General features: G+C 36.6%; 1 protein-coding gene across 3 annotated transcripts in view; it reads right to left on the bottom strand.

The window, feature by feature from the left end:
• The window catches only part of GluRIB (Glutamate receptor IB), a 323,616-nt gene that overhangs the window by 181,108 nt on the left and 115,627 nt on the right, over positions 1-26,881 (bottom strand). For all 3 annotated transcript variants that reach the window (XM_073983938.1, XM_073983939.1, XM_073983937.1), the window contains exons 3-4: positions 16,682-16,834; positions 15,698-15,825 (exon numbers count right to left, since the gene is read on the bottom strand). In XM_073983938.1, coding sequence (XP_073840039.1) covers positions 15,698-15,825; positions 16,682-16,834 — 281 coding nt within the window. The remainder of the gene's footprint in view (positions 1-15,697; positions 15,826-16,681; positions 16,835-26,881) is intronic.

Raw genomic sequence — 26,881 nt, forward strand, 5'->3', positions numbered from 1 at the left:
AGATGGGAAGTCAAATTTCAATCGACAATTTAAAACGCACTTTTCTCGAAACTTGATTTTTTGAGACGTGTCACTCTTTGAGTAAATGAGCGATATGACCGTTGTCCTGCCCATGACATTTAAATTATTCTAGGCGATTTTAGTGCCAAGATTGGAAAGGAGAATATCTTTGGCCCACCCACCAGTCGGGGAAATTCAGTCTTCACAGTGAAACATCTGACAATGGTATGAGGCTGATAGACCTTGCAGCTGCAAGAAACATGGTAGTTAGCAGCACCAGATTTAAACATCTCGATATTCATAAGGGCACCAGGATGTCGCCAGATCAATGAACAAGATCACGTTGTGATAGATGGAAGACATGCATCCAGCGTGTTAGATGTACGATCGTTTCGAGGAGCCAACATAGACTCGGACCACCACTTTGTTGCAGCAAAAGTGCGTACCAGATTAAACGTAGCAAATAAGGTACGAACAGACACAACTCGGAAATTGGACATCGGTAAGCTGCAATCACAACAGATAGCCACAGCATATTCCACTTAACTGGCCCAACTGCTTAATCAAAGCACTCCTCGTCCCGATAACATATCAGGACAATGGCAACACATTGCCCACTCCATGCAAACATCCGCAAAATCAGTACTTGGATACAAGAGACCCCCACCAAGGAATCCATTGTATGACCAGGAGTGTCGTGCAACTACCGAAGAGTAAAATGCGGCATATAGAACTACTTTACAATCAGTAGCAACGCGTAGCGCACGAGAGTGGAATCGAGAGAAAAGGAGAGATGAAAAAGCGGGAGTGTTAACAAATCGAGATGTACAGTAGACAGAATGAAGTCCGAAAATTCTACCAAAGAGTTAAACATCAAACTGAAGGCTTTGGAACTGGCACATTCTCCTGATACAGATAGTGTGCTAAGAATATGGAAAGAGCATTTTTCCAAACTGTTGGTATCCAATAGTAGCGAAGTCGACGAAGATCCAATCCCAGAAGATGGCGAAGATGAGGTAAAGACAGCAATAAACCGGCTGAAGAATAATAAGGCAGCACGAGCTGATGGCCTACAAGTCCAGCTGTTTAAAACCGGAGGCGACAAGCTGATAAGGTGTATTCATCATCTAGTTAGCTCCATATGGCAGGAAGAACGCGTACCCGACGATTGGAACCTGAGCATCCTGTGTCCCGTCCATAAGAAAAGAGATAAGACTTTATGCTCCAACTATAGGGACATAAGTCGTCTCCCTATCGCCTACCAGATAGTTTCAGGGCTATTGTGCGAACGACTAAAGCCTATGGTCAACGAGATAATTGGACCATACCAATGCGGCTTTAGACCTGGCAAGTCCACCATTGACCAGATATTTACCCTGCGGCAAATCCAGGAGAAGAACCAGGAGATGCAGATCGAACCCTACCACATTTTTATCGATTATAAAGCAGCCTTCGACAGCCCGCTGCGTTCAAAGTATTCCAAGCCATGTCTGAATTTGGTATCCCCGCAAAGCTCATCCGGCTTTGTAAAATTACTTTAACTTACACGAGGTCCTCAGTTAAAACAGGAAAGAACCTCTCGGCAGAGTTTGGTACCAAAAGAGGTTTCAGACAAGGAGACAGCCTTTCATGTGATCTCTTCAACATCCTGCTGGAAAAGGTTATACGAGAGGCAAACGTCAAAAGAAGTGGCACAATCTACACCAATAGTCACATGTTACTTGCTTATGATATAGACATCATGGGACGATCAGTAAAAGAAGTAAACGATACCTTTATGAGGGTCGAAGGAGAATCTGCTAAAGTGGGTCTGGCGGTAAACGGCGAGAAGACCAAGTTGATGGTGCCGACGCGCAATGCGTCCATTGAGATCGGACCAACGGTTGAAGTTGGTTCCTATAATTTTGAGGTAGTAAAAGACTTCGTATACCTCGGCACCGCCGTAAACACAACAAACGACATCAGTTGTGAATTAAAAAGAAGAATTGTATTGGCCAGCAGATGCTACTTTGGCTTAAGTAAGCACATCGAAAACAAAGCCACAACTCGTCAAACAAAGCTTGTGGAAACATGATGTTCTTACGCGGCTTACTTCTTCACATGTGTAATTTGACACTTATATCACGATATCTCAAGAACGGTGCTTCACAATGAAAAGTCATACAAATCATTCTTGTAAACAATTTTTAAGCCTACAACTTTTATTTTAGTCAATTTTTGAAAAAGAAAAAAAAAACTGAATAAGCATCCAAAAAACGACCGTTGACCCTGAATAACTTCTTTTGCACAAATGGGAGCGATGTGGACTTTTAGGACGTTACTTCTTATGGCAAAACCTAGCTTGCCACCAAAATTCAGCTTTGTGGGAATTTTTGCTATTTCCACTTTATATACATGTCTATTTTGACTGGACTAAAAGGTTATACTCACTTAAAGAGATACTTGGCTTTTGAATTATTTTAACATTTATAATTACATTCAAAGCAAATGTGAATTTTTGACATACATAATTTAACAAATTTCAAATTGTTTCCATCAGTAATCGGTAAAGATAGGACACAGCGTCGTATGGATTTTACATTTAATTTAAAAAACACGTATACGCATACGTACGAACTTAGCAAAAGCCTAAGACGGTTTTGTTCATAATATCTTTAGTCATTAGTCACCCTAATAGAGTCTTTCCTTTGCTAAATCAAGGCCTATGATCATAGACGGAATAAGTATTATCTTATAGTTCTTTTAGCAATTAGCCTTTATTAATAAAACACTCTATTTATACTCTATACCATTATGAGGATATTGACACTATTGGCAAAATATTGGCCCTAGACCAGCAATCGGCACATAACAAAAAAAAAATTGAACAAACATTGTGTGATTGCATGGTTTTTCAATGCGTTAATAGAGAAGCTCTCTTTGATTGCTAGCGAGTAAAGGGCTGTCGAATGCCGCCCTAGACTGACCTGTATTCATAAGACGACGAGATGAAATGGTCTACAGGTTGGTGTTGGGATTACGGCTAAAATAATATTTTCTTCTATTTTAGCCGTAATCCCAATCCTGCAGACCATTTCATCTCGTCGTCTTATGAATACCGGTGAGTATAGACTTTAAATTCATCTATCGGTCAAAAAACGAGATAGACGCGAAAATTTGTATTGTCTTCCAGATCTGGGGAGTCTTCATTGAACCCTTTCGGTTTTTCTATGGCAAAAATCGTATGAGCACATTTTTATACCCTACACCACTATGTGGTAAGGGGTATTATGTGTTAGTGCATTTGTATGTAACATACAAAAGGAAGCGAGATAGACCCATAGTTTCTTCTAGGGATATACATAGAATCACTTTCTGAGTCGATTTATGCATGTCCGTCCGTCCGTCCGTTCGCAATGTACAGGTCGCATTTGTAGACCGATTTCGCTGAAAATTGGGGAATACCATTTTTTTAGCCGTCGGAAGATCAAGTTCGAAGATGGGATATATCGGTCCACGTTTTGGTATAGCCCCCATATAACGGTACCCCCCGATTTGCGGTATTTTGACGTTTTTAGCTACATTTTCAGACCGATTTAGCTATAACTTGACATTTAGGGTTCTTATGTATCAATAAACTTATATAACAAAAGTTGTGGACATAGGTCCACGTTTTGGTATAGCCCCCATATAATGGTACCCCCCAATTTACGGTATTTTGAAGTTTTTAGCTACATTTTCAGACCGATGCACAGTGAGAAATATGGGAAGTTTAGTGGAACTTTAAGGAATTTTGAAGTACATAGAATTCATTAATTTTTTATTGAATTCGTTAGCTAAGTACTCCACTGCAAATGATCCATACTCAGTTTGGCGATTTACTCCGCGAAACGACTTAAAAATGCACTTAAAGTTGCACATTTGTTTCATAATTTTTTTTTCTAAAAAATATAATTTGGATTCATTAAAAAAATAGCGTGGCGTGGACAAATGGTAAGTCAGTATGCCATGATTTACTCTTCTTAATATTTTACAAAACTATTATAATATTTTACTCTTAAAAAAAAATGCAAAATCCTCTTATTATTTTAGTGCAATTTTAATCGGAAAGAAGTGCTTTTTTGAAGTTTTCAAAATAATTTTTTTTTTTATTTTCCGTGGAAATTTCAAAAGTGATTCCCGTACATTCACGTTTTAAGATATATATGATCTGTAAGATTGGGGTCTCCTCTCTTTGCAAAGCCATAAAACAGCTGCGGTAACGTGCGGTCTTCGGAGAAATTCAAGTTTTTTAAAATGACTTCGGAAAATTCATTTAATTGCATTTTCGAAAGTGGAAGGTAAACGCGGCGATGAACGCCGTTGTTGACTGTGTTTTGAAGAAATGGACTCACTAATATTAACAAATGATGATTTCTGTTAAATTAAGAATCCTCTCGCAATTTTTAATAGTTTAGACCTGTAAATGTTGGTGATTTATATATAGTGCAACATTTTTAAATGCTGTGGTGCAAATACCAATATACGTTAAAGATAGTAATGCAGTTCCAACCTGAACTTGATCTGAGAGACATTGTTAATAAAATTAATGGAACAGACCTGCTAAATAGGCCAATAAACGTTATAGGTACAAATGAAAACAAACAGTTATTGACATTTTACACCTTAATGGATGTGTAGGGTTGTGGGGCTTCACCCAAAATGGACCTATGTTGACAGCTTTTATGTGAGGAGGATTTTTATTCGCTAACATCTTAAAATTTATATTTGCATCAAAATCTGTTGCAATTTTTGTCTTCAACATTTAAAATACCTAATATGAGGTAACCCGTCATATGGGGGCTATACCAAAAACGCGTACCTACGAAGTTAATATTTCGCACAGCGGTTTTCTATCTACAAAGAACATAAAATGCCAAAATACAACCAAATACGTTGGAAAATGTGTCTGTAACATTTAAAATATGTCCCATCGACCGGTACCGTTCAATGGGGTCTATACCAAAACGCGAACCTATATTGAAAATATTTTGTACATAAGTTTTCTTTCTTCTGAAAACTCAATATACCAATTTGCTGCAAAATCGATTGAAAAATAAATGCAAAACGTAAAAACGACAGCCGCCGTTACATGAACGCTACGGGAAACCGCGGGCCTATGTGGCCCAATTTGAGACCCACAATATCAACTAATATAAGAAACATTTTTGCAAAATTTTAGGAATCTACGCCCTTTACTTTAAAAGTTATTAGTAAAGTTCCGCTAAAGAGTTCATATTTCGCACTGTGCGATGTAGGTATAATTTAACATTTAGGGTTCTTAAGTGTCAATAAACTTATATAACAAAAGTTGTGGACATAGGTCCCCGTTTTGGTATAGCCCCCATATAACGGTTCATTTAAGTTCATATTTTCGTATAGCCCAGATACCTCCGAACTAGCTGTTAATGACATTTGAAGTTCCCACGTTATGTACCGATTTTCGATATTTTGCAGATTCTAGCTAAATTTTTTAACCGAATTAGGAGTTATTTGACATTAAAAGCTCCCATCAAAAACTGTCAACATAGGCCCATGTTTTATTATAACCCCTATATAACAGTACCTCCCAATCTCTAGCCCACCAAAAATTGTCAACATACATAGTTAGATATAGGCACCATAAAAAGGGCCTCCCGAATGAAGCATAAATGTACATAAACATTATCTGACGTACCCACTTAAAGTTGGGGACAGGAATGAAAAGTAATTATTCCATTTTAGTTCAGAATATTTTATGGTGGAGGGTATGAAAAGTTCGGCCCGGCCGAACTTAATGCTTTTTTACTTGTTTAAATAAGCTTACTTTTTTCATTTTAAAGAAAAACAAAATATTTGGTGACCCTGCCTATTGTTACGTTTCAGAGAGCGAGCGTTGCTCAAGAGATCAAATCAACAACACACTGTATTTTTATATGTTTCATTAAAAAACAATTAAGGCGTTAACTTTGGCCGGGCCGATCTTTTTATACCCTCCACCATGAACTGTATTGAAGTAAATAGGAACAATTAGTTTCCGTTTGGTTTCCTAGAAAAATATGACTAAAATCTACCAAATATCTTAGAAAAAAAATCTAACTAATATGGGGTCTATTGCTATACTGTCGGCTTTTTTGTAGGGGATGTTTTGTATCTGTTATAATGCTTTGTACTTTTAGCGAAGACTAAATACCACATTTCAGTTATTCGCGTTTAATAATGTGGCTAAAACTTTCAAAGTAACGAGGGAAGACTAAATACCAAATTTCAACCATTTCTGTGGAATATTGAGGCCACAACCTTGAAAATACCGAAAATTGGGTGGTACGCCTATATGAGGGCTATATGAATCCTTGGACCTATTCCGACGAATTTCAGGTGGAAAGTTTATTATCACCAACGAGGGTTAAATACCAAATTTAAGCCATTTCGGTGCGATATTGAGGCTGCAACCTACAACAAATTTCAGATGAAAAGTTCTGTACCCCACAACGAAGACTAAATATCAAACTTCAGCATTTCTGTGGGAAAATTTTGTATCACTAGGTTGCTTCAAAGTATATGGAGTCTGTAAGTCCTATACCAATCATTGACATAAAATTTTTAATAAGCAAACTTCCGATTCATATAGAACTCAACATACTAAATTGGGTTAAAATAAGTTTAAAAGAAATTTTTGAACAAGACTGCGAGTTATCCTGCACACTAGCAATTTTGGTGTGTGGGTCATAGTCTCAGGAAGTACATACTTACGCCAAAAAAAAATTGTACCGTAGCACAGTGGTTCAGAAATATATGTTCCTGGCCAAAACCAATTTTTTGTCGTCTCCGATTGTTAATTTCTATTAAGGATTGGATAATAAACATATTGAAAGAAAGGGAACCAAAAATATTAGGTCAAAATATTAGAAAGTGTGGGAGTGGCGTACTCCTAACGACTACAATTTTTTCCCAGTTTTGGAAAATACGTATTTTTTCAAAAGATATAGACATAGAAGTAGCTATTTCTCGGAAACTAAAACAGATGTTGTTTTCTTTTTTTTTTAGGTATTATTGTTTCCTTTAAGAAACGTTTTAATAAAGTACCGTAGCCTTTACACGAAGTGAAAATAGCTCACTTCACTTTTTTCTAAGGTACTAAATTTTAGTGAAATTCCAAATACAGTGGACTAGATCTTTTAGGGAACAGCATGAAACAATATTTCGTTTTGGTAGAATAATGCCTTAGATGTCCGCTTTCAGTCCATGTATACATTTGTAATGAATTGAAAATGAAAAAAATATCAAAATGTAAACTTTGACCATGAATTCCTCCGCAACTACTGGACAGAATTTTATCGTATTTGATTAATCGCAAAGATGATTGTGTTATCTATAAAACAAACAAAAATGTGAAAATATATCTATCCGTCCAAAAGTTACAGAGTTTTGTCCAGGAAAAAAATTCTCAACCACTGTGCGTCGAAAAGGGGCACGCAAAGTGTTACGACCGTGGCGATCTAAAACCTCCAAAATACTGAAAATCGGGAGGTACGGTCCTATAGTGGCGTGGAGAATGCGTGGAGCTATGCAGACAAATTTCAAGGTGAAAGTTTTATGCCCCCAACGAAAACTAAATACCAAATATCAGCAATTTCGGTGTAATAATGAGGCTAAAATCTTCAAAATATCGATAATCGGGAGGTACCGTTCTATGGGGGCTATATCAAAACATGGACCTACACCCAAAATTCTCAGTTGGAATTTTTCATACCTCTGCTGAAGACTTACCACCAAATTTCAGTAATTTCGGTTGGTCATCATGACTAAAAGTTTAAAATACTGAAGATAGGGAGAAACGGTTCTATGGGCACAATATCAAGACGTGGACCGACCATCCCCGTTTTTTTCCTGGAGATTGTAAGTCAATAAAAGGTTCATTTACCAAAATTGATGCACCTACAACAACTCCTTCTATTTTTATCCACAGTTAATATGAACTCGCGACATAGTGGGACGCTAGGACAACCTGCTTAAAAGCTTCGAAACTATCAGACAGTTCAGTTTTTCGAATATTGGATGGGAGGTACCCGAAGGAGTGGACCGATATAGTCCATATTCGAAGCCGACCTTTGCCTAAAAGGAATAATACCACATGCAGGGTTATGACCAATACGGTTACTCTCTTCGGTTACAGTGAGCACCATATTAGCGAACATTTTTGGACTTTTGTGGGGGAAGTACTGGAAGGAGGTGACCAATATGGCCCATCTTCGAACTTAAACTAAGTTTCGACAGAATTGTAAGAATGCAAATTTTGGTTGCTCCAACTCCAAATTTTCGGAAACAGATTTAGTCCACACACACTAGGGGTCTAAGCCCGTTATTTTGATGAGACACATTTTTGGTCGTATTAAACAGTGTATGGGGAGTACAGAGTGAAATCGGGCACTTTTTCAAAATGAGGTTTTTGATTTCCATCTTTGTGTTTATTTCAGCTTGAGTCCATATTTTGTTGTAATTCAATTGTTTGAATAACAACAAAATATTTTAAAATGGATATGAAATTGATTAGTTGCGGGCGAAGGGTAGGGATTACTATAGTTTCAGTTGTCACCAAACAACTTCATCAGTTCCCTTTTTCGCCGACTCTGTATCGATAAACAGGTCAATAAAGCCATCTAGCAAATTAAATAAAATGAGAAATTTGCTTTATGGCCCTAAAGCTGTTTACCCTACAATTTGAGTCGAACTAAAGAATTTCATATCCACCACTGTTTTTATGTCGTCTTTGCTTCGCAAAGAATACGAACATAGGAATGTTGCTTCAATAAGCGGGGGTAAAAACAACAAGAAAGTTGTTTTTGCATTACGCATTGGTCAACAAGGCCGTGCTGATGCCTATTATTGTTGTTCGCGTTTTTTATTGTTGGACTGCAGAATTTTACATCTTTGTGTTTATTTCAGTTTGAGTCCATATTTTTTTTTATTTCCTTTATTTTTTTCTATGGTGATGCTACTGATCCGCAAAACATTTCAGTATATTTTCAGATATTTTGACTAACGGCTCCAAAGATGTTGCGCCTTGAAAAATTCAAATTCTGTTAAAACTATATGCAAAGAAATACTCATAACTTCTTTAATATTGGTCCAATGTAAAAAAATCTTTTTTTTATAAATAAAATATTGAAAAAAATGTGCACAGTGGGCTTCGATGCAATTTCCGCTAACTTATATTTACAATCAATTTTTAACAATGATTGACCACTTCGATTTTTTTTTTTGAAATGTTTTTATATTAAGGTACGATCAGTTACAAAAATGTTAAGTCCTATTTGGTAGTGGAATCCGAATGAACACTATTTTTCCTTAATTTTTTAAAATTTGTCAATAAAATTTTTCCTATATACCAGTGTGAAACATTTGTTACTTTACCACAAACAATTATTAAAGTGAGATTTTCTTAAAAATATGATTATTTAAATACGAAAGAGGAGTTGAATTTGAGATATGAAATGGCTAAATCTATCACGGGCACAAAAAAACGCTATTCAGTAGTACCCATTAATATTGGTACAATAATTGATAAACCATTTTCAAAATCGAAAAATGACGCAGTTTTTAGGATGTTTAAAATAAAATATTAACTAAAACAACAAAAGAAATGTCAAAAAATTTAATTTTGGATTTTTTTTAGATAAAGTATCAAATCTTTCACAATGGTATAAAGGAAAAATTGCATTGACAAATTTTAAAAAATTAACAAAAAAAGTAATCATTCGAATCCCACTACCAAATATGACTTAAAGTTTTTGTAATTGATCGTAGTTTAGTACAAAAATCAAGAAAAATCGTAGTGGTCAGTCATTGTTAAACATTTATTTTAAATATTAAACCGCAAAGATTGCATACAAGCATTGTTTCATATTCTGAAAACTTAAATCCTAGCAATGTAAAAACTACTAGCTTTAGTTGGAGCCATTGAACCAAAAGTGACTTAAAAAAGACCTTAAATAAATTTCAAAGATAATGATTGTTTTTTTTAAGATAAATGTCTTTTTTTCAATTTTTCTTTTTTATTGCCTTTTTCCCAGAATATAAATTTTTATTTCAAAACAAAATAATACGCAAAAGAATTTGACAAAAAAATCTTTTGATACAGCTTGTAATTGATGTTATTGTGAAAATATTTTATTTTCTACAATTGACAGACAGATAAAAATATGTCATAGTATTCCTTTTGTTCTTTCTTTCGTTATGTTATCTAGGTTTGTTATTTTCTTCTGTTGGAAATTGTACTTATTGTCGTTAAATTATCGTTATCAAAATGTCATCATTATTATTTGATGTCGTTCGCTTGTTGTTTTTGTTCGTTTTTTTTTTCATTTCCTTTGATTCTCAGTAATTTTCCACATTATTTTTACAACTTTATCCCAACGCTAAATTTATATGACTTTTGTATGACCAGTCATGGGTTGTTGTCTCTGTGGGCCTTTGTGAAAACTGCGAGAGAGTCGGCACACGCGAGACGTGGAGGCTGGTCATTCATTTCATAAAATTATTATGATTTGTGGATTTTTCGTTTATTCGAACAAAAGACCAAAAGACAAGAGGATAAGTTGCCATGGGCAAGCATTACGAAAACATTGCCAATAGCCTGCTTACTAGTTTAATAGCAAAAATAAACTGCTTAAAAAACAGAACACTTTATAATATCGGTGAGATATTTTTGGCTACAGTTGCCGTAGCAGCAGAAACATTGTTACATTTCATTTTTAATGGGTTTCATAACATACAGACATAAATACCAGAAGCGAATTGTTGGAATGTAGCCGAAGTAGAAAATAAAACAATAACTTTTGTCAGACAATCAAAATATTGCCAAAATACATACAAACATACAACACACATATTTATAACTAGACCGTGATGTCCTAAATGTAATAATGGTTTTACTAAAACATGATAGATTATATCGTAAATATATATAAAGTTTATAAGCGCCTAGCTATAAGTGTTACCAAAGGATATACATACACATATATTTCTGGGTAACATTCATCAGAGGGGATGAACTGGGACGACACCATTTATAGAGAAGAAAAATTCTCTGAAATTCCACTACCCTTTTCTTTTGGTATCATCTTAACTATTTCCAAAAGGCGCCGATAAAACTAAGATGTTGGATGCTAATATTTTGAAGTAATTAGTAGTTTTAACAGTGAAAGGGTACATTCAACACTACGCACAGTGTGTCCAAAAATATAATATATATAATTGTTCCACAAACATCCCAGATGGGACAAGGGAGACAAGAGAGAGTGTCCAAAAATAATGTGCCAAAAATGCTAAAATACTTTTCAAAAATTCTCAAAAAACAAGCTAGCTAAGACAGAAAATTGAATTTTTCGTGAATTGTGCCGTTATATTTCAAGTAACGGTAACTAAAAAATGATTTTTTTCGTAAAAACGAATTAGAACGTCGTAAAGTTTGGCCAGTCCGAAAATTTAATACCCCCACCAAGAACTGAATTGAACACAATAAGCATACATCATTTAGGAAAGTACTAAGCTTTTCCTCCAATTTAAGATGTATTCCTTGTAGGGATAGAATGTCTTAACTAATGAAAAATCGCTTTATGTTGATAATTTTCTGCGTGGAGATTCCAAAGTACCATATTATACCCATTTCACAAGTAAAATGTAGGAAACCCTTTAGGAGAAATAATAAGGTGCGTCATCGTTGTTTTTTTTCCAAAGTATGAACCAATGTTTACAATTTTCTGGATTTATCTTTTGTAACCTCTGACAACACACAAACATCTCAATGATGAGGAACAGTTTCCCAATTGCCCCCAACATGGTAATGGATTCCGGAAAATGCACAGTTCGAAAATATGACCCAAAAAACCCTCAAAATACATTGGGACATATCGGTTCATGGGGGCTAGACTAAAATCCTTATATATGTATACGGATAGTTCTTGCGAACACCAAATTCCAATTAACAACCAAGTTGGTAGAAAAATGTAACTAAATTCTCCCAAAATTTTAAATCAGACCCTTATAAAAGAGCTATACAAAAACGTAGGCCATTGGTGTTTGATTTTTTGCCAAGGATGTTTTGTACCTGTTAAAATATATTGTATGCCTAACGAAAACTAAATACGCAATTTCAGTTATTTCGGTTAATGTGGCAAAAACCGTCAAAATACAGAAAACGGGTGGCTGTATCAAAACGTCGACCCACCCAGAAATTTGAGGAGGAACCTTTTTCAACTCCAAGGGAGTCGAAATGGCACATTTCAGTCAATTCGGTTTAATTTTGCGGTTAAAACTAAAATATTGCCGAAAATCGGAGGTATGGCAATGTATGAAGACGTATACCTATACCGATCCATTTATGGTGGAAAGTTTTATATGGGATATTATATACCCTCAACGAAGACTAAATACGAAATTTCAGACATTACAGGTGTATATTGATGCCACAACCATCAAACTACGGAAAATAGGAAGGTACCGTACTACGGGTGCTATCTGAAGACGTGGACTTACAGAGACAAATTTATAATGGAAAGTTTTACACCACCTGCGAAGACTAGGTACCACATTTCTGCCATTTCTATGGAATATTGAGGCCACAACCTTAAAAATACCGAAAATAGGGTGGTACCGTACTATGGGGGCTATGTGAAGACATAGACCTGTACCGACAAATTTCATGTGGAATGTTTTATACCTTCTACGAAGGCTAACAACCACATTTCAGCCGTTGCGGTGGGATATTGAGGCCAAAACATCAAAAATAACGAAAATCGGGAAGTACGGTTCTATCGAGGTTATATGAAGACGTTAACCTATAGCGACAAAATGGAAATGGAAAGTTTTATACCCTTATCTGCAATTTCGGTGTAATAGTGAGGCCAAGTATGTTTGGACGAAATTCATTTCAGACAATTTGGAGTCGATTTAGCCATGCCCCTCCGTCTGTCCGTCTGTCTGGCTGGTGCGCACAATAACTCTCGAACGGATCAACCGATTCAAACCAAATTTAGGGTATAGTAATATTTTGTCCAAACTTAGTTAAAGTTCGAAGATGGTCCATATCGGTCCACTCCTTTGGGTACCTCCCCACAAAAGTTCAACATTTTTCTGTAAAATGGTGTGAACGATTACTTTAGAAGGGAGCAATCGATTTGGTCCAAACTTTGCTCATCGTATTATTCCTTCCAGATATTGATCGTGTTCGAACATGGAATACAGCGGTCCACTCCTTTGGGTATCGTTTGGACATATTTTTCAGTAGGTTGTCCTTGCGGCTTCCTTTACGACGGTACAATTTTTTTCTAGCGCAAGTCCATACTTCCTTAGATATTGGCCTAAAAGCTCCAAGAAACCCTGACGGCACCAACCAAAATGACAAATCCACAAGAAAATTCTCGCAGGGAGTTTCTGATTGGTGCAGACTTTGCACATCGTATTATTTCATGCAGTCATGTATCAGGTTAGAATATGGACTATGTCGGTCTACTCGTTCGGGTACCTCCCACACATAATTCGGATAAAGTGAAGTTTAAGAGCTCCTCTTGCATCATTTTGATTCTTCTTTCAGTAGGTTGTTATAGCGGCCTAATTTACAACCCTACAATTTGTGTCGAAGTAAGTGAATACCTCCTGCGATAATGGCCTAAAAGCTCCAAAACCCTGCCGGCATATACTAAAATGGCTACTGTGCAATATAAATTTAAAACTTTTTCAACAATTTCTTCCAAACTTAGTTTAGCGTAATGTAATATTTCGAATACTTTATGAAGAAGTTTGCATGTTCTGGAATTCACCGCAACTCACCTGTGAAAGCAATTGATGTTCTGTGTTTCACGTGAAAAGAGCTTTCATATTTCACGAAAGAACTTTGGAAAGCTTTATTACAGCTTCCAAGCTTTATCATTAACAATGAAAAAATATCAGTCTGCGTTGGCGCATCAACGAATACACATGCGTGTGTGGGTATGTACGCTTTGTTAGTTTGATTGTTTACGAAACAGAGTAAACAAAGAAACGAACTTCTACAAGAGCGCGTACATGTTGAATTTGGTACTTTTGGAAAAAATAAATTTTTAAATCATATTTTGTTATGAAAATTAAATATTTTTTTGAATGCTAATAGAAAACACATTAGATTTTAGCCCTATGCTGTTTTTTGTAAAAAATTTCAATTAATTTCTTTAAAAAATAAGGATTCACTCAGCTCTCGCCATCAAAATTACAGTGTGAGGAATACACCCCAACCAGGTGTAAAGTGTGTTGCAGAACAGCTTTAGGTGTGTTCGATACACGTGAGGTGCAGAGGTGAATGCCAGAACATGCCTGATAGATTTTGTATAGCCCCACATTATGGTACGTACAGATACAAAATCAATATATTTTATATACGTCAAAATTATTGCGTTTAGTTTGGAATTGTTGTTGTTGTTTTTTTTTTCAGTGGCTGAGGGTATATCTCCGTCAGCACAGCTGACTGATACTTTCTTACTTATTTGATTTTGAAAATGGATTAGCAATTACAAAACACTAGTAATTACAACAAATACAAAAAAAGCTTTTCTATTTGGAACAATATAGTTTTTACAGAATTCTACTTTTTCAAGGCGTCATATCTCTGGACCCTTCAGAAAAACTGAAAATACTGAAATATTTTGGTAAGAAGAAACATCAACACAGCAGAAAATAAAGAAAATGAAAAACCAGCTTTTGTAAAAGTGTCCGATTTCAATCAGAAATTAGTAATAATTAAAAATAGTGGTTTTGATTTGTAAATGCAGAACCTAGCATTACTTTGGAACGGGTCAAACAGCATGTGGCTCCACCTATTTTACATGGAATAAAACAGACATTAAGCTTTACCGATAGTACAGTTTTTGAATTTTACTAAAATTTTCATTTTATTGTCAAGTTTAAACGATTATACGTGTAGTTTTGTCATAATTTGCAGAGAAATTTCGTATGTAACTTAATACAGATTTTGAGTTTGACAGAGCCTTGAAGAAATTATGTACATGTATAAAAATATTTCGATATCGATATCGCGAATTATTTAATAGGCTGGCTGGCGAATAAATTTATAGGCATTTTCATAAAAAAAATATTGATCCGCGAATAGCTTATACACAAGGCTAGTGTTGTAGGGTATCTCTGTCCCGACTGTATTTATTGTTTAAATGTTAGTTTATGCTTTAAATTTGCTTTGTTGGAGGTGTGTGTTTAAAACATTTCTCTTATCCTCAACTGAAACACAATTTTGTTTCTTCGTTATATGTTTTGCAGATGCTCAATTTAGATCCCTGTGGCTCAGCATTATATAACTGTTTTTATCGACTTTAAATTAAGATTTTACACAACACCTTCTGCTGGGAATACTTTTTACATTCACAAAAGCACAATGTTCAATTCAGTCGTATCGTTCATTCACCTTTTATGTAAATTTCAAATGGAAATTGATGTCTCATCGACATGACTGAAGTAATAAATCATTCGATATAACATTTTGCGTTTGTGCTTTGGGGAAATAAAATTTTTTTCTAGAAGTTTGTTATTATGGCTTATCGTGCTAGGGAGGGGAGGATAACAATTTAAAAAAATGTTTGCAATATTTAAAAACTTTGAAATATAGTTAAAAAAAGTTATATTTAATAAATATAAAAAATATTGTAATACTTACTTTTTCCGGAAACCATGGTGTCACAAATGGCATTTGAAATGTGTTGCTGTAGGAATGCAGGGTGTCAAAAGAATCCGGCGAAACAGCTCCCAACATTGAGTAAACGCCTCGCGAAAATTGATTGCATACTACACGCCCAAAGAAAAGAGAAACAAAAACAACTCAGAAGAAGGTTGCATTTGATGAATCAGATGTGGAGAGGAGAAACAAAAATAAAACAAAAACAAACAAACATAACTATCAGTGGAGAAAACAAACATACGCACATATCGAGAGTGGTATGAGTGTTTATATTGTTGGGAACAAAGCCATTTGCTTGGCCTGAAACACATTTCCGAAAAAAATGGGAATGTTGCTTTCATCACAACTCCGTAGTCATCGACCCAAATTCAATGATGAAATAAACGCAAACAGAATAAAGCCAACAAATAAAGGAAATGAAATCAAGCTGCACACTCTCCCCCCAAAATATAAGCTCTGGCATTATCCTCCATATTTCCCTCCATTGTGAAGCATCAAAATTGCATTGAAATCTGTTACAAATATCCACGAAAAACGGAAAGCAATTAAAAGCAAACATAAAAAGGAATTACGGTACTGATTTCAATAGCACCACACAAAAAAACCAATAACTTTGCCAAACGTTGCAATGCCAATGAACGGACCAGCGGACAGTCAGTCCAAACAAGCCAACCTTAAACATAATTAATGTTAAAGTGTAGCATCATGCGTATCGTGACAGTTGGCGACCATGAATGACGTGGCCGCCGCCATAGCTTGCTGGGTACTTTGTTCGTGTGACATGGCATAAAGTAATGTAACTTGAAACTGGAACGCAAAATGGCTAAAAAAATGCTCTCGTGTTTTGTTGCTTGACCTCATTTCATGGTAGGTTAATGTAAATCAGGAAAACAAAAATAGAACGACCAACAACGAAAACACAATTCATTTTACTTAGCATAAAACTTAATGGATGAAACGTACTTAAACGCGATAGCTTAAATGCATCCGCTGTGTTAATGACATCCACATATGCCTGCAATTCGAAACGCCTCGAGGACACGTTCAGGTTATGATTTAACATGGCATACTTGAATGCCGATTGAACCTCATCTGTTCCTTGTTCAAATATGGCACCTGTAATGAAAGGAAATAGTAAAAGAGAAAATCAGTTAATAAGTAATGCAATTGTAATTAAGAAGGATGGGAATGACATTTCCTATAAAAAATGTTAATAGTTAATCTTTAAGGTAAAGAAAGGAGGTTTACGTACATATGTATAAGAGGTCCAGGTTGCAACGACACAATGCAAATGTATTTGTTAAATTTTACAGCAGAAAAAATGGACCAATAGTATTCTGATATAGTATTTGGGTGACGTAGGGGATGAAAGATACCAAGGCCCGGTCCTGACAGGCTTTAATATGGCAAAGCACAGGATATATCTTGGTCCCTCTCTCATCTCAAGTGGACACTGATCTCCCGGTGGTGTCACCTGGGGAGCTGCCTTAAACACTGGTTAAAGGCAGTGAGCTGACATGTGCCGTGAGTTCACCCATAAGAACGTTAAAAACTTGGGTATGGGCGTCGGGTTAGTAACCCTTCCCTGGAAAAAAGCAGGCTACTATAAAAAACGAAAGAAAAGAAAAACAAACCCCTCTAAAGTTGACGACCCCCGCAAAAGTTTTAAGGACCATGATCTGCGAACCTGCACATTGAATATTCGCAATCTTTATAGAGAAAGTGCACTTTAGCGCTGGCAGAAGTAATTGAAAAGAACAAGGCCAACATTACTGTCATACGGAAATACGATGGATTGGGAAAGGCGTCACAACAACACCTACAGGTGACGCACTGTATTATAGCTGTCATGACACAAAGCATGAGTATGGTTGCAGATTTTTAGTCTATAGGAGGTTAAAACATCTGGTCTCTAGCTTCAATCCACTGAATGAAAGACTTGCTACAATACGGATAAAAGCAAAATTCTTCAACATAAGCTTTATCTGCACTCATGCTCCCACTGAAGACAAGGACGAACAGACCAAATATATATTCTACTAGCGTCTACAAGAAACACATGACCGTTGTCCCGCCCATGACATTATTCCAGGCGATGTTAATGCCAAAATTGGAAAGGAGAATATCTTTGGCCCAACAGTCGGGAAATTCTGTCTCGACAGTGAAACATCTGACAATGGAATGAGGTTGATAGACTTCTCAGCAGCAAAAAACATGGTAGTTAGCAGTACCAGATTTAAGCATATCGATATTCATAAGGGCACCTGGTTGTCTCCAGATCAAAGAAAAAGAAATAAAATGTATCACGTTGTGATAGATGGAAGACATTCATCGACCGTGTTGGGTATACGATCGTTCCGAGGAGCAAACATAGACTCGGTCCACTACTTTGTTGCAGCAAAGGTACGTACTCGTCTAAACGTTGAAAGTAAAACAAGAACAGACACAACACGGCCCAATTGCTTAATGAAAGCACTTCTCGTCCCGATAACATATCAGCACAATGACAAAAAATTGCCCACTCCATGCAAATTGACACAGACTTATCTCCCTTCAAAATCTCCCTTTACTATCTATACTTGGATACCAGAGACCTTAACCAAGGAACCCATGGTATGACCATGAGTGTCGTGCTGCTATCGAAGAAAAAATGCGGCATATGGGGCTACTCTTCAATAAGTAGCAACGCGTAATAGCTAAACCGGAGGCGCCACGCTGATAAGGTGTATGTATCAGCTAGTTAGCACCATCTAGCAGGAAGAACGCGTACCCGACGACTGGAACTTGAGCATCCTATGTATAGTCCACAAGAAGGAGGATAAGACTGTGTTCTCCAATTACAGGGGCATAAGTCTGCTCCTTGTTGTATATAAGTTAGGATCTGGCATATTGTGTGAGCGACTAAAGCCTATGGTCAATGAAATAATTGCGGCCTTTGACCGGAAAAATTCACCATTGACCAAATATATACCTTGAGACAAATCCTGCAAAAGACCCGAGAAATGCATATCGACAACTTCCATCTTTTTGTTGATTATAAAATAGCCTTCGACAGCCCCCTAAGCCCAAAGGTATTCCCAACCATGCCTGAATTTGGTATCCCCGCAAAGCTCATTCGGATTTGTAAGATGACTTTAACTGATACTAGGTCCTCAGTTAAAATAGGAAGGACCTCTCCGAACAATTCAGTACCAAAAGAGATTTCAGACAAGGAGACATCCTTTCATGTGACCTGTTCAACATCCTGCTGGAAAAGTTTATACGAGATGCGAAGGTCAAAAGAAGTGGAACAATATATACAAACAGACATATGTTACTTGCTTATGCCGACGACATTGACATCATGGGTCGATCGGTAAAGGAAGTAAGTAACACCTTTGTAAAAGTCGAAAGGGAATCTGCTTAAGCCGGCCTGGCAGTAAACGGCGATAAAACCAAGTTTATGGTATCGACGCGTAATACGTCCACAATTCTTGCAGCAACTGTGAATGTTGGTACCTAAAATTTTGAGGTAGTAAAGGACTTCGTCTACCTCGGCACCGCCGTAAACGCAACAAACAAACAGTTGTTAAATAAAAAGAAGAATTATAATGGCCAACATTTGTTACTTTGGCTTAAATAAGCAAAAAACAAAGCCACATTTCGTCAAACAAACATAACGCTTTCCAAAACACTCATACTATCCGTGCTGATGTATGTTTCAGGAGCCTGGGTACTTGCGCAAGCTGGCAAGACAGTGCTTGGTCTTTGTTAATTCAACACACATCCCATACGGGACAAGGGAGAGTGTTTGGTGTGTTTGTAAGAAAAATTCTTCGAAAGATCTACGGGCCAATCTGCGTTGTCGGTGAATATCGACGTCGTATGAACCACGAGCTTTATCTGCTATACAACGACATTAGTACAAATAAGCGTATCGAGATGAAACGATTGCGTTGGCTAGGTCATATCATAAGAATGAGCGATGATGGACCCGCTAAAAAGACGTTTAAATGCTCACAAATGGCGGTACACGTAGAACTGGCACGCCAAGGCTTCAATGGAGCAAGCAAGTGGATGAAGAGATGAAAAAGCGCGGTATTCCAGAAAGCGAAACAACAAACAGAGAGAATTGGAGAATTGTCATCACAAAGCTTGAAGATGGACTATATAGGTCCAAGTTTTGGTATAGCCTCCATATAACGGTACCGCCCGATTTCAGGTATTTTTTTAGATTTTAGCTACATTTTCAGACCAAATTAATATTTTGGCATTTGGGGTTTCCAGTGATAAAGAAATTTCTCCACCAAAAATTATGGACATAGGTCAAAGTTTTGTTTTAGACCCCATATAACAGTACCGCCCGATTTCAGGTATTTTGAACGGCATAGACCTTATATATTTTTTAACCGATTTCATTACTTTTCCCGTTTTCTAAAGCTAACTTCATTTCCTTCTGGGTAAAAATAAATTATTATACTATTTGGTATCTTCTAAGCAGTCTAGAGCACGAGGAAAAGCATTTTCCCGTTTTTTATACCCTCAGCCTTTAGGCTAGAAAGGGTATATAAACTTTGATACGACCAAAAATGTGCCTCATCGAAATAACGGATTTAGACCCCAAGTATGTTTGGACGAAATTCGTTTCAGACAATTTGGAGTAGCTTTAGCCATGTCCGTCCTTCTGTCTGTCCATCTGTCTGGCTGGCTGGTGCGCACGATAACTCTCGAACAGATCAACCGATTCGAACCAAATTCAAATAATTTAAGTTCGAAGATGGGCCATATCGGTCCACTCCTTCGGGTACCTCTCCCGCAAAATTTCAACATTTGTCTGTAAAATAGTGTGAACGATAACTCTCGAAGGGAGCAATCGATTTGGTCCAAACTTTGAACATCGCATTATTCCTTCCACTCCTTCGGGTACCTCCAACACAAAATTCGGATAAAGTGAAGTTTAAGAGCTCCTCTCGGATCGTTTTTAAATTTGTTTCAGGGTAAGTTGTCCTTGCTGCTCCCTTTGCGACGGTATAATATTTTTCTTGTGCAAGTTCCTGAGATATTGGCCAAAAAGTTCCAAAAATCCCTAATAGCACCAGCCGAAAGGGCAAATCAGCGAAATAATTCTCGCAGAGAGTTTCTGATTGGTGCAGACTTTGCACATCATATTATTTCATCCAGTCATGTAACAGGTTGAAATATGGACTATATCGGTCCACTCCTTCGGGTAGCTACCACACAAAGTTCGGATAAAATGAAGTTTAAGAGCTCCTCTCGGAGCTCCTGCGGCTCCCTTTACGACGGTACAATTTTTTCTTGCCCAATTCCTTCCTCAGATTATGGCCTCAATGTTCCAAGAAACCCTGAATTATCGCAGGGAGTTTTTGATTGGTGCAGACTTTGCACATAATGTTATTTCATCCAGTCATGTAAGAACTTGGATTATGGGCTATATCGGTCCACTTCTTTGGATACCTACCTCCCACACAGAATTCGAAGAGAAGTGAAGTTAAAGAGCTCCTCTCACATCGTTTTGATTCTTTTTTTTTAGTAGGCTGTTCTAGCGGCCTCATTTACAACAGTACAATCTTTTTTTGGAGTAAATCAATACTTCCTGAGATAATGGTCCAAGCTTTAAAACCCTCCCGCCACATACCAAAATGGCTATTGAGCGAAATAACTCTAAAAATTTTTCAAAAGTTTCTTTAAAACTTAGCTTAACGTAATTTAATATTTCGAGTCCTTTATGAAGAAGTTTGTTTACAAACAAGTAAAAAAGTATCAGTCGGCTTTGCCGACAGGGATATACTCTCAGCCTATGTGAATTGAAACTTTAATGTTGGACAGATCGAATGTATTTAGGGTCTTTTCAGAATCTTTTTGGACAATGTGGATTAGGATTTAAGTTCAAAAGTGTTGCGGAAGAGGTACTTAAAGGAATGGAAAAATTACCAAGGCAAATGTTGGACAAAATCGGTTGATCAGTTCGAGAGTTATCGTGCTCTCCAGCCACTACACATGGTGCCATAGGGGTTTTTTACACATTTCGGGCTGTTTTCTCAAGAAGTATGGATTTGCCCAGTGAACCTATCCGAAATTTTGTGTTGGAGGTACATGAAGGAATTGACAAATATAGACCATATTTGAACCTGACTTATACCTGGAAGATATATTTGGTCACTCCCTTCAAGAGTTATCGTGCGCACAATTTTTCCGAACATTTTTGAACTTTCGTGGGGGAAGTACCTGAAGGAGTAGGCAGATAGAGCTTATATTCGAACTGAAACTAAGTTTGAACAAAATATTACGAAGGCTACATTTTGGACCGAATCGGAGAATTTTCTTGCGCTCCAACCACTACACACGGTGTCATAGGGCTTTTTTGCTCATTCCAGGTTTTTTTTTTTCTCAGGAAGTATGAATTTGCCCCTAATGGGGGACAGTAAATACAAGTTGGTACAACAAAAATCAAAGCGATTCGAGTGCAGGTCCTAAACTGAACTTATCCCAATTTTTTTGTGTGTATACCGATTGAGCCCATATTGAAACATCATCAAAGTCTGGTAGACTGTTGACGATGTGCAAAGTATGGACCGAATAGGTTAACCCATTCGAGAGTTATCGTGCGCTCCAGCCATCCAGACAGACAGACGGACGGATATGGCTAAACTAACCCCAAATACTTGGGATCTAAAACTATTTTTTTGATGAGGCCCGTTTGCCCGTATGAAAGTGTATATACCCTTGTTAGCATAAATGCTGAGGGTATACTAATGTTTGGTATATGCCAATGATTTGGTATAGCCCATCATTACGGTACATTCAAAGTCAATATATTTTATATACGGTATAATTATTGTGTTTGTTTTGGTCAGTAGCTGAGGGTATATCTCCGACAGCACAGCTGACTGATACTTTCTTACTTGTTTATGTTTTTTCGCTCTTCAACCACTATAACTTAGCCATTTGTTAACCGATTTCAAAATTTAATGACTTTTTCAAAAATATATTACCAGTCTCTTCAAAAAAAAAAAAAAAAAAAAAAACTATGCATGGAAGTCCGTTGTGAAAAAAGAAGTTACTCCCGTCTAAATTTGGAAATCATAGGAACCCCGTCTTTCGCTAGATTTTCCTTTATAAAACAAAAAATGAAGTGACCCAAAGGAACCAAAGGTATTTGCCTTCCCCATGGACCGCAGCACGATAGAATTTTTGCATCAGAACGCTTGAATATTTCTTTAGTCATATTTGGTAGCACAGTGTTATTTAAATTCTTGTGAGAAATAAAGTATAATAATTTTCTTTCACATCGACTCAGCGTATAAAAGTGGCGCTCAGTGTGAGACATTTTCAAAGTTTCATGTTCTCCCCAAGATGGGCGACTCAACTCAATAAAGTTGCATGTCTTTCTATCTATCTGTCATATCTCTTTTCGAACATAGGAAAAAGGAACAATTAAGGTTGGGGTCAACGATTAATTTGTGTTGACGTTTGCAAAAATTGCAATTTTTTTCAATTTTTATGTTGGACCATTTACAATTCTACACTAATTATACTGGGATTCCAACTAACCCAATATTGCCATGATGATGTCTCCAGCTCAAAAGAGCAGAAACGAAATGATATTCCATGGGTTGGTTGTCATGGAGCAGCAACAACGGGGAGAAAAAAAATTCTCATAGTTGGTGGCTGGGTTACGTTGATTTTTTGCAAAAAAAAAAAAAAAAAAAAAAAATTCTACAATGTTAGGCAATCGTAAATAAAAGTTATGATGAATATTTCTGTTTCGTTAAAGTTGTTTATTGTTCTTGTAGTTGTTGCTGTGGTAATATAAACGAAACAATTCGTTTTGGCTTCACAAACCATTAAAAGTTTGGTCAGTATGTAACAGTTTTACTTTTTTATGGACCCATGGATGGAAACTGGTTGGGTGGGCGGTCACTCGATCGTTTGAACCACTCGCTGACTGGCTGGCTGGCTGGCTCTTATCCGTCGTTTTTCCTTGCTGTTTACAATATTGTGAAAAGTGTTCCATGTAAAATGAGAAATGTTACAAAACAATAACAACCACGGTACCATCATCATCAGTCAGAGTTCAAAATAATTTCCAGAGTACCAGACTCGAACAAAACGTAACTTTACAATACAATAATCAAAAGTTTTTGTGCTGAACAAAATTTTGCGTTTTTAAGGCGATTTCCATTTCCACAGCAACGTTTTGTGATGGCGTTGTGAATGGTGGATTGGTGATGATGGTGGTTCCGTGAAGGCCGCCATCAAAAATGATGGAAAAGCGAATTAAACACAAAGGATTTTTTGGTTTAAAAAATAGTTTTCTGTTTACAACTATCATTGTTTGTTTGTTGGCCGGCTGGCTGGCTGGTTGATGGTTGGTTGGCTTCACAGTTTCATTCGCTTTAAATATGGGACAATATAAATGAAAACAAGTTGCAGGAAATTAATTGAGGTTTGAACATTGTTTTTCTGTTTCTCGTAAATCGTTGTTCAAAGGTTTGCTGTGTGGTATTTTATTAAATGTGTATGTGTGTTCGTAAATATCTGTGTACATATATTTTCTAGAGAATATGCAATATGTAAATTTTGCATCTCCTGGAAATTATAAGTTTAATTTTCTGTCCACAATTTGAGACGAAGAAGTTTTTCTGCCACGAATACCCCAAATGTACTCCACAATAAAATGTCCTGAACAAAAATTGAATCATTATTACTACATGTAGACCTATGTTGACAATTTATGGCGGAGTAGATTTTAACATAGTTCCGCCGCTAGGAACTTCAAATGGCAAATTACAGCTAGTTCGGTTAAAAGTTGTAGCTAAAATCCACAAAAACCGAAAAACGGGAGGTGCCGTTATATGGGGGCTATAATAAAACGTGGACCTATTTTAAAATCTTTTACAGGTAGTTCCGTAAACAAAATATATCTAAAATCCTTACAATATCTAAAATCGGGTGGTGCTGTTATATGGTTGGTTTACCTATGTTGACAATTTTTTATGAAGAAGTTTAGTGACATCAGAAAACCTCCAACCAAATAAAAATACCGAAAATCGAAAGGTGCCATTATATGTGGTCTATACCAAAACGTGAATCTATATTAAACATTTTTGGTGGAGAACTTCACATGTCAAATTGCAGCTAAAATCCTCAAATACCGAAAGTCAGAAGGTAACGATATATGGGGACCACTATGAACCTCAAATGTCAAATTACTGGCTGTTCTGTTGGAAATTGGAGCTAAAATGTTCAAAATATGGAAAGTACCCTTATATGGAGGCTATACCAAAAATATGGACCTATGTTGACGAACTTAATGGAATACCTATAAATGTTAAGGGCTTCTGAAATCTGTATTCGACATACATCTGGTACATTTTTTATTTAACTTGCTTTGGTGTCTGTTTCGTTCAAATCTAGTAACTAATTTTCCACGCAGTTGCTGTTGACCAATCGAACTAAAACTGTGTACACTTTAAAGATTTGGATGACAATGTATGAATATGAAACCAAAACCAATATATGTCCATTTTTTCATATAGCCCCCATATAGCGTTTTATTTGAGAGATTCCATCATGAACAATTACTTTCTAGTTTTAAGTGCATTCATATATAAAACACTGTAACTTAATTTTTTAATTATTTTTATACCCTCCACCATAGTATGGAGGGTATATTAAGTTTGTTTTTCTGTTTGTAACACATCGAACTGATCATTTGCGACCATATAAAGAACCCAGCAAAATGTTCGATGACAAAGATGCCATTCAATCATGGGTACAAATGAGCTGGTATGTCATCTTTTTAGCATATTCATCGATGAATTTTATATGAGCGTGAACCCCAAAAGATGCTATTCATTTTTGGATCCAAAGCATGTCATTTACACAAATGCTTTGACTTGTCATTTTCACCAATGCTTTGGTATGTCATTTTCACCAACCCTTTGCAATGACATTATCATTGCGAAGAGAGTTTTAACAACTTTGGTAGTGATTTCGAGTCTCCGACAACATAAAGCCTATTGTAAATAATTAATCTTATAAAAACAAACATTGTTCCACAACATCCCATACGGGACAAGGGGGATTTCTCTCATATCAATGAGTGCACCCAGATTTATATTTAGCTCAATGATATGGGACCTACTGTTTATCGCCGAGTCCGAACGGCGTGTCTTAAGACACCACTTGTCAGAAGTTTTTCAAGGCTGAAAATTTGTCAGCGTTGAAAAATGTTTGATGTTGCCTGGCCGGGGAATCGAACCCCTGACCTTCTGCGTACAAGGCGGGCGTGCATATCATTGCACCACGGTGGCACCCATTTTCTTATATATTTAGAAAAAATTGTATGAATAAAAACACAAAATTCATTTCTATTGGATCGATGGAATGGGTTCAAATGCTGATGAAAAGATCGGATCTTTCACGACTTCCTTTGCATTGGTTCAAAGGCTAATGAAAAGATCGTATCTTTCATGACATCGTTTGAACCAATGCAAAAGATGCCATGAAATCACGTCATCGCATTGAACCCCTTCCTTCAAATTTTGCTGGGTATACACGTTCTTGATCAGGATAAAATTCTAAGACGATTTAGCCATGTCCGTCTGTCTGTCCGTCTGTTGTAATCACTCTAGCGTTCGCAATAATTGAGCTAGAGCGCTATATTTTGCAAACGAGCAAACTTTTTATCATAGGCAGGTCAAATTCGAAGGTGGGTTATATCGAAAAACTTTTTGGTATAGCCCTCATATAACGGTACATTCCGATTTTCGGTATTTTGTGGATTTTAACTACAATTATTACCGAACTACCTGTAATTTCACGTTTGGGATTCCCAGTGGTCACAAAACATCTTCACCAAAAACTGTCAATATAGGTCTATGTGTTGGTATAGCCCCCGTATAACTGTACCTCCGATTTTCGGTATTTTGAGGATTTTAGCTAAAAACGTTGATCGAAGTGCGTGTAATTTGACAGTAGAGGTTTCTAGTAATCACAAAACATCTCCACCAAAAATTGCCAATATAGGTCCATGTGTTGGTATAGCCCCCATATAACTGTACCTCCCGATTTTCGGTATTTTGAGGATTTTTGCAAAAACTTTGATCGAATTTCGTGTAATTTGACAGTTGAGGTTCCTAGTAATCAAAAAGCATCTCC

Source organism: Musca autumnalis, unplaced genomic scaffold (assembly GCF_047663935.1).
Source record: "Musca autumnalis isolate F117 unplaced genomic scaffold, ASM4766393v1 scaffold_4, whole genome shotgun sequence".
Taxonomy (NCBI): domain Eukaryota; kingdom Metazoa; phylum Arthropoda; class Insecta; order Diptera; family Muscidae; genus Musca; species Musca autumnalis.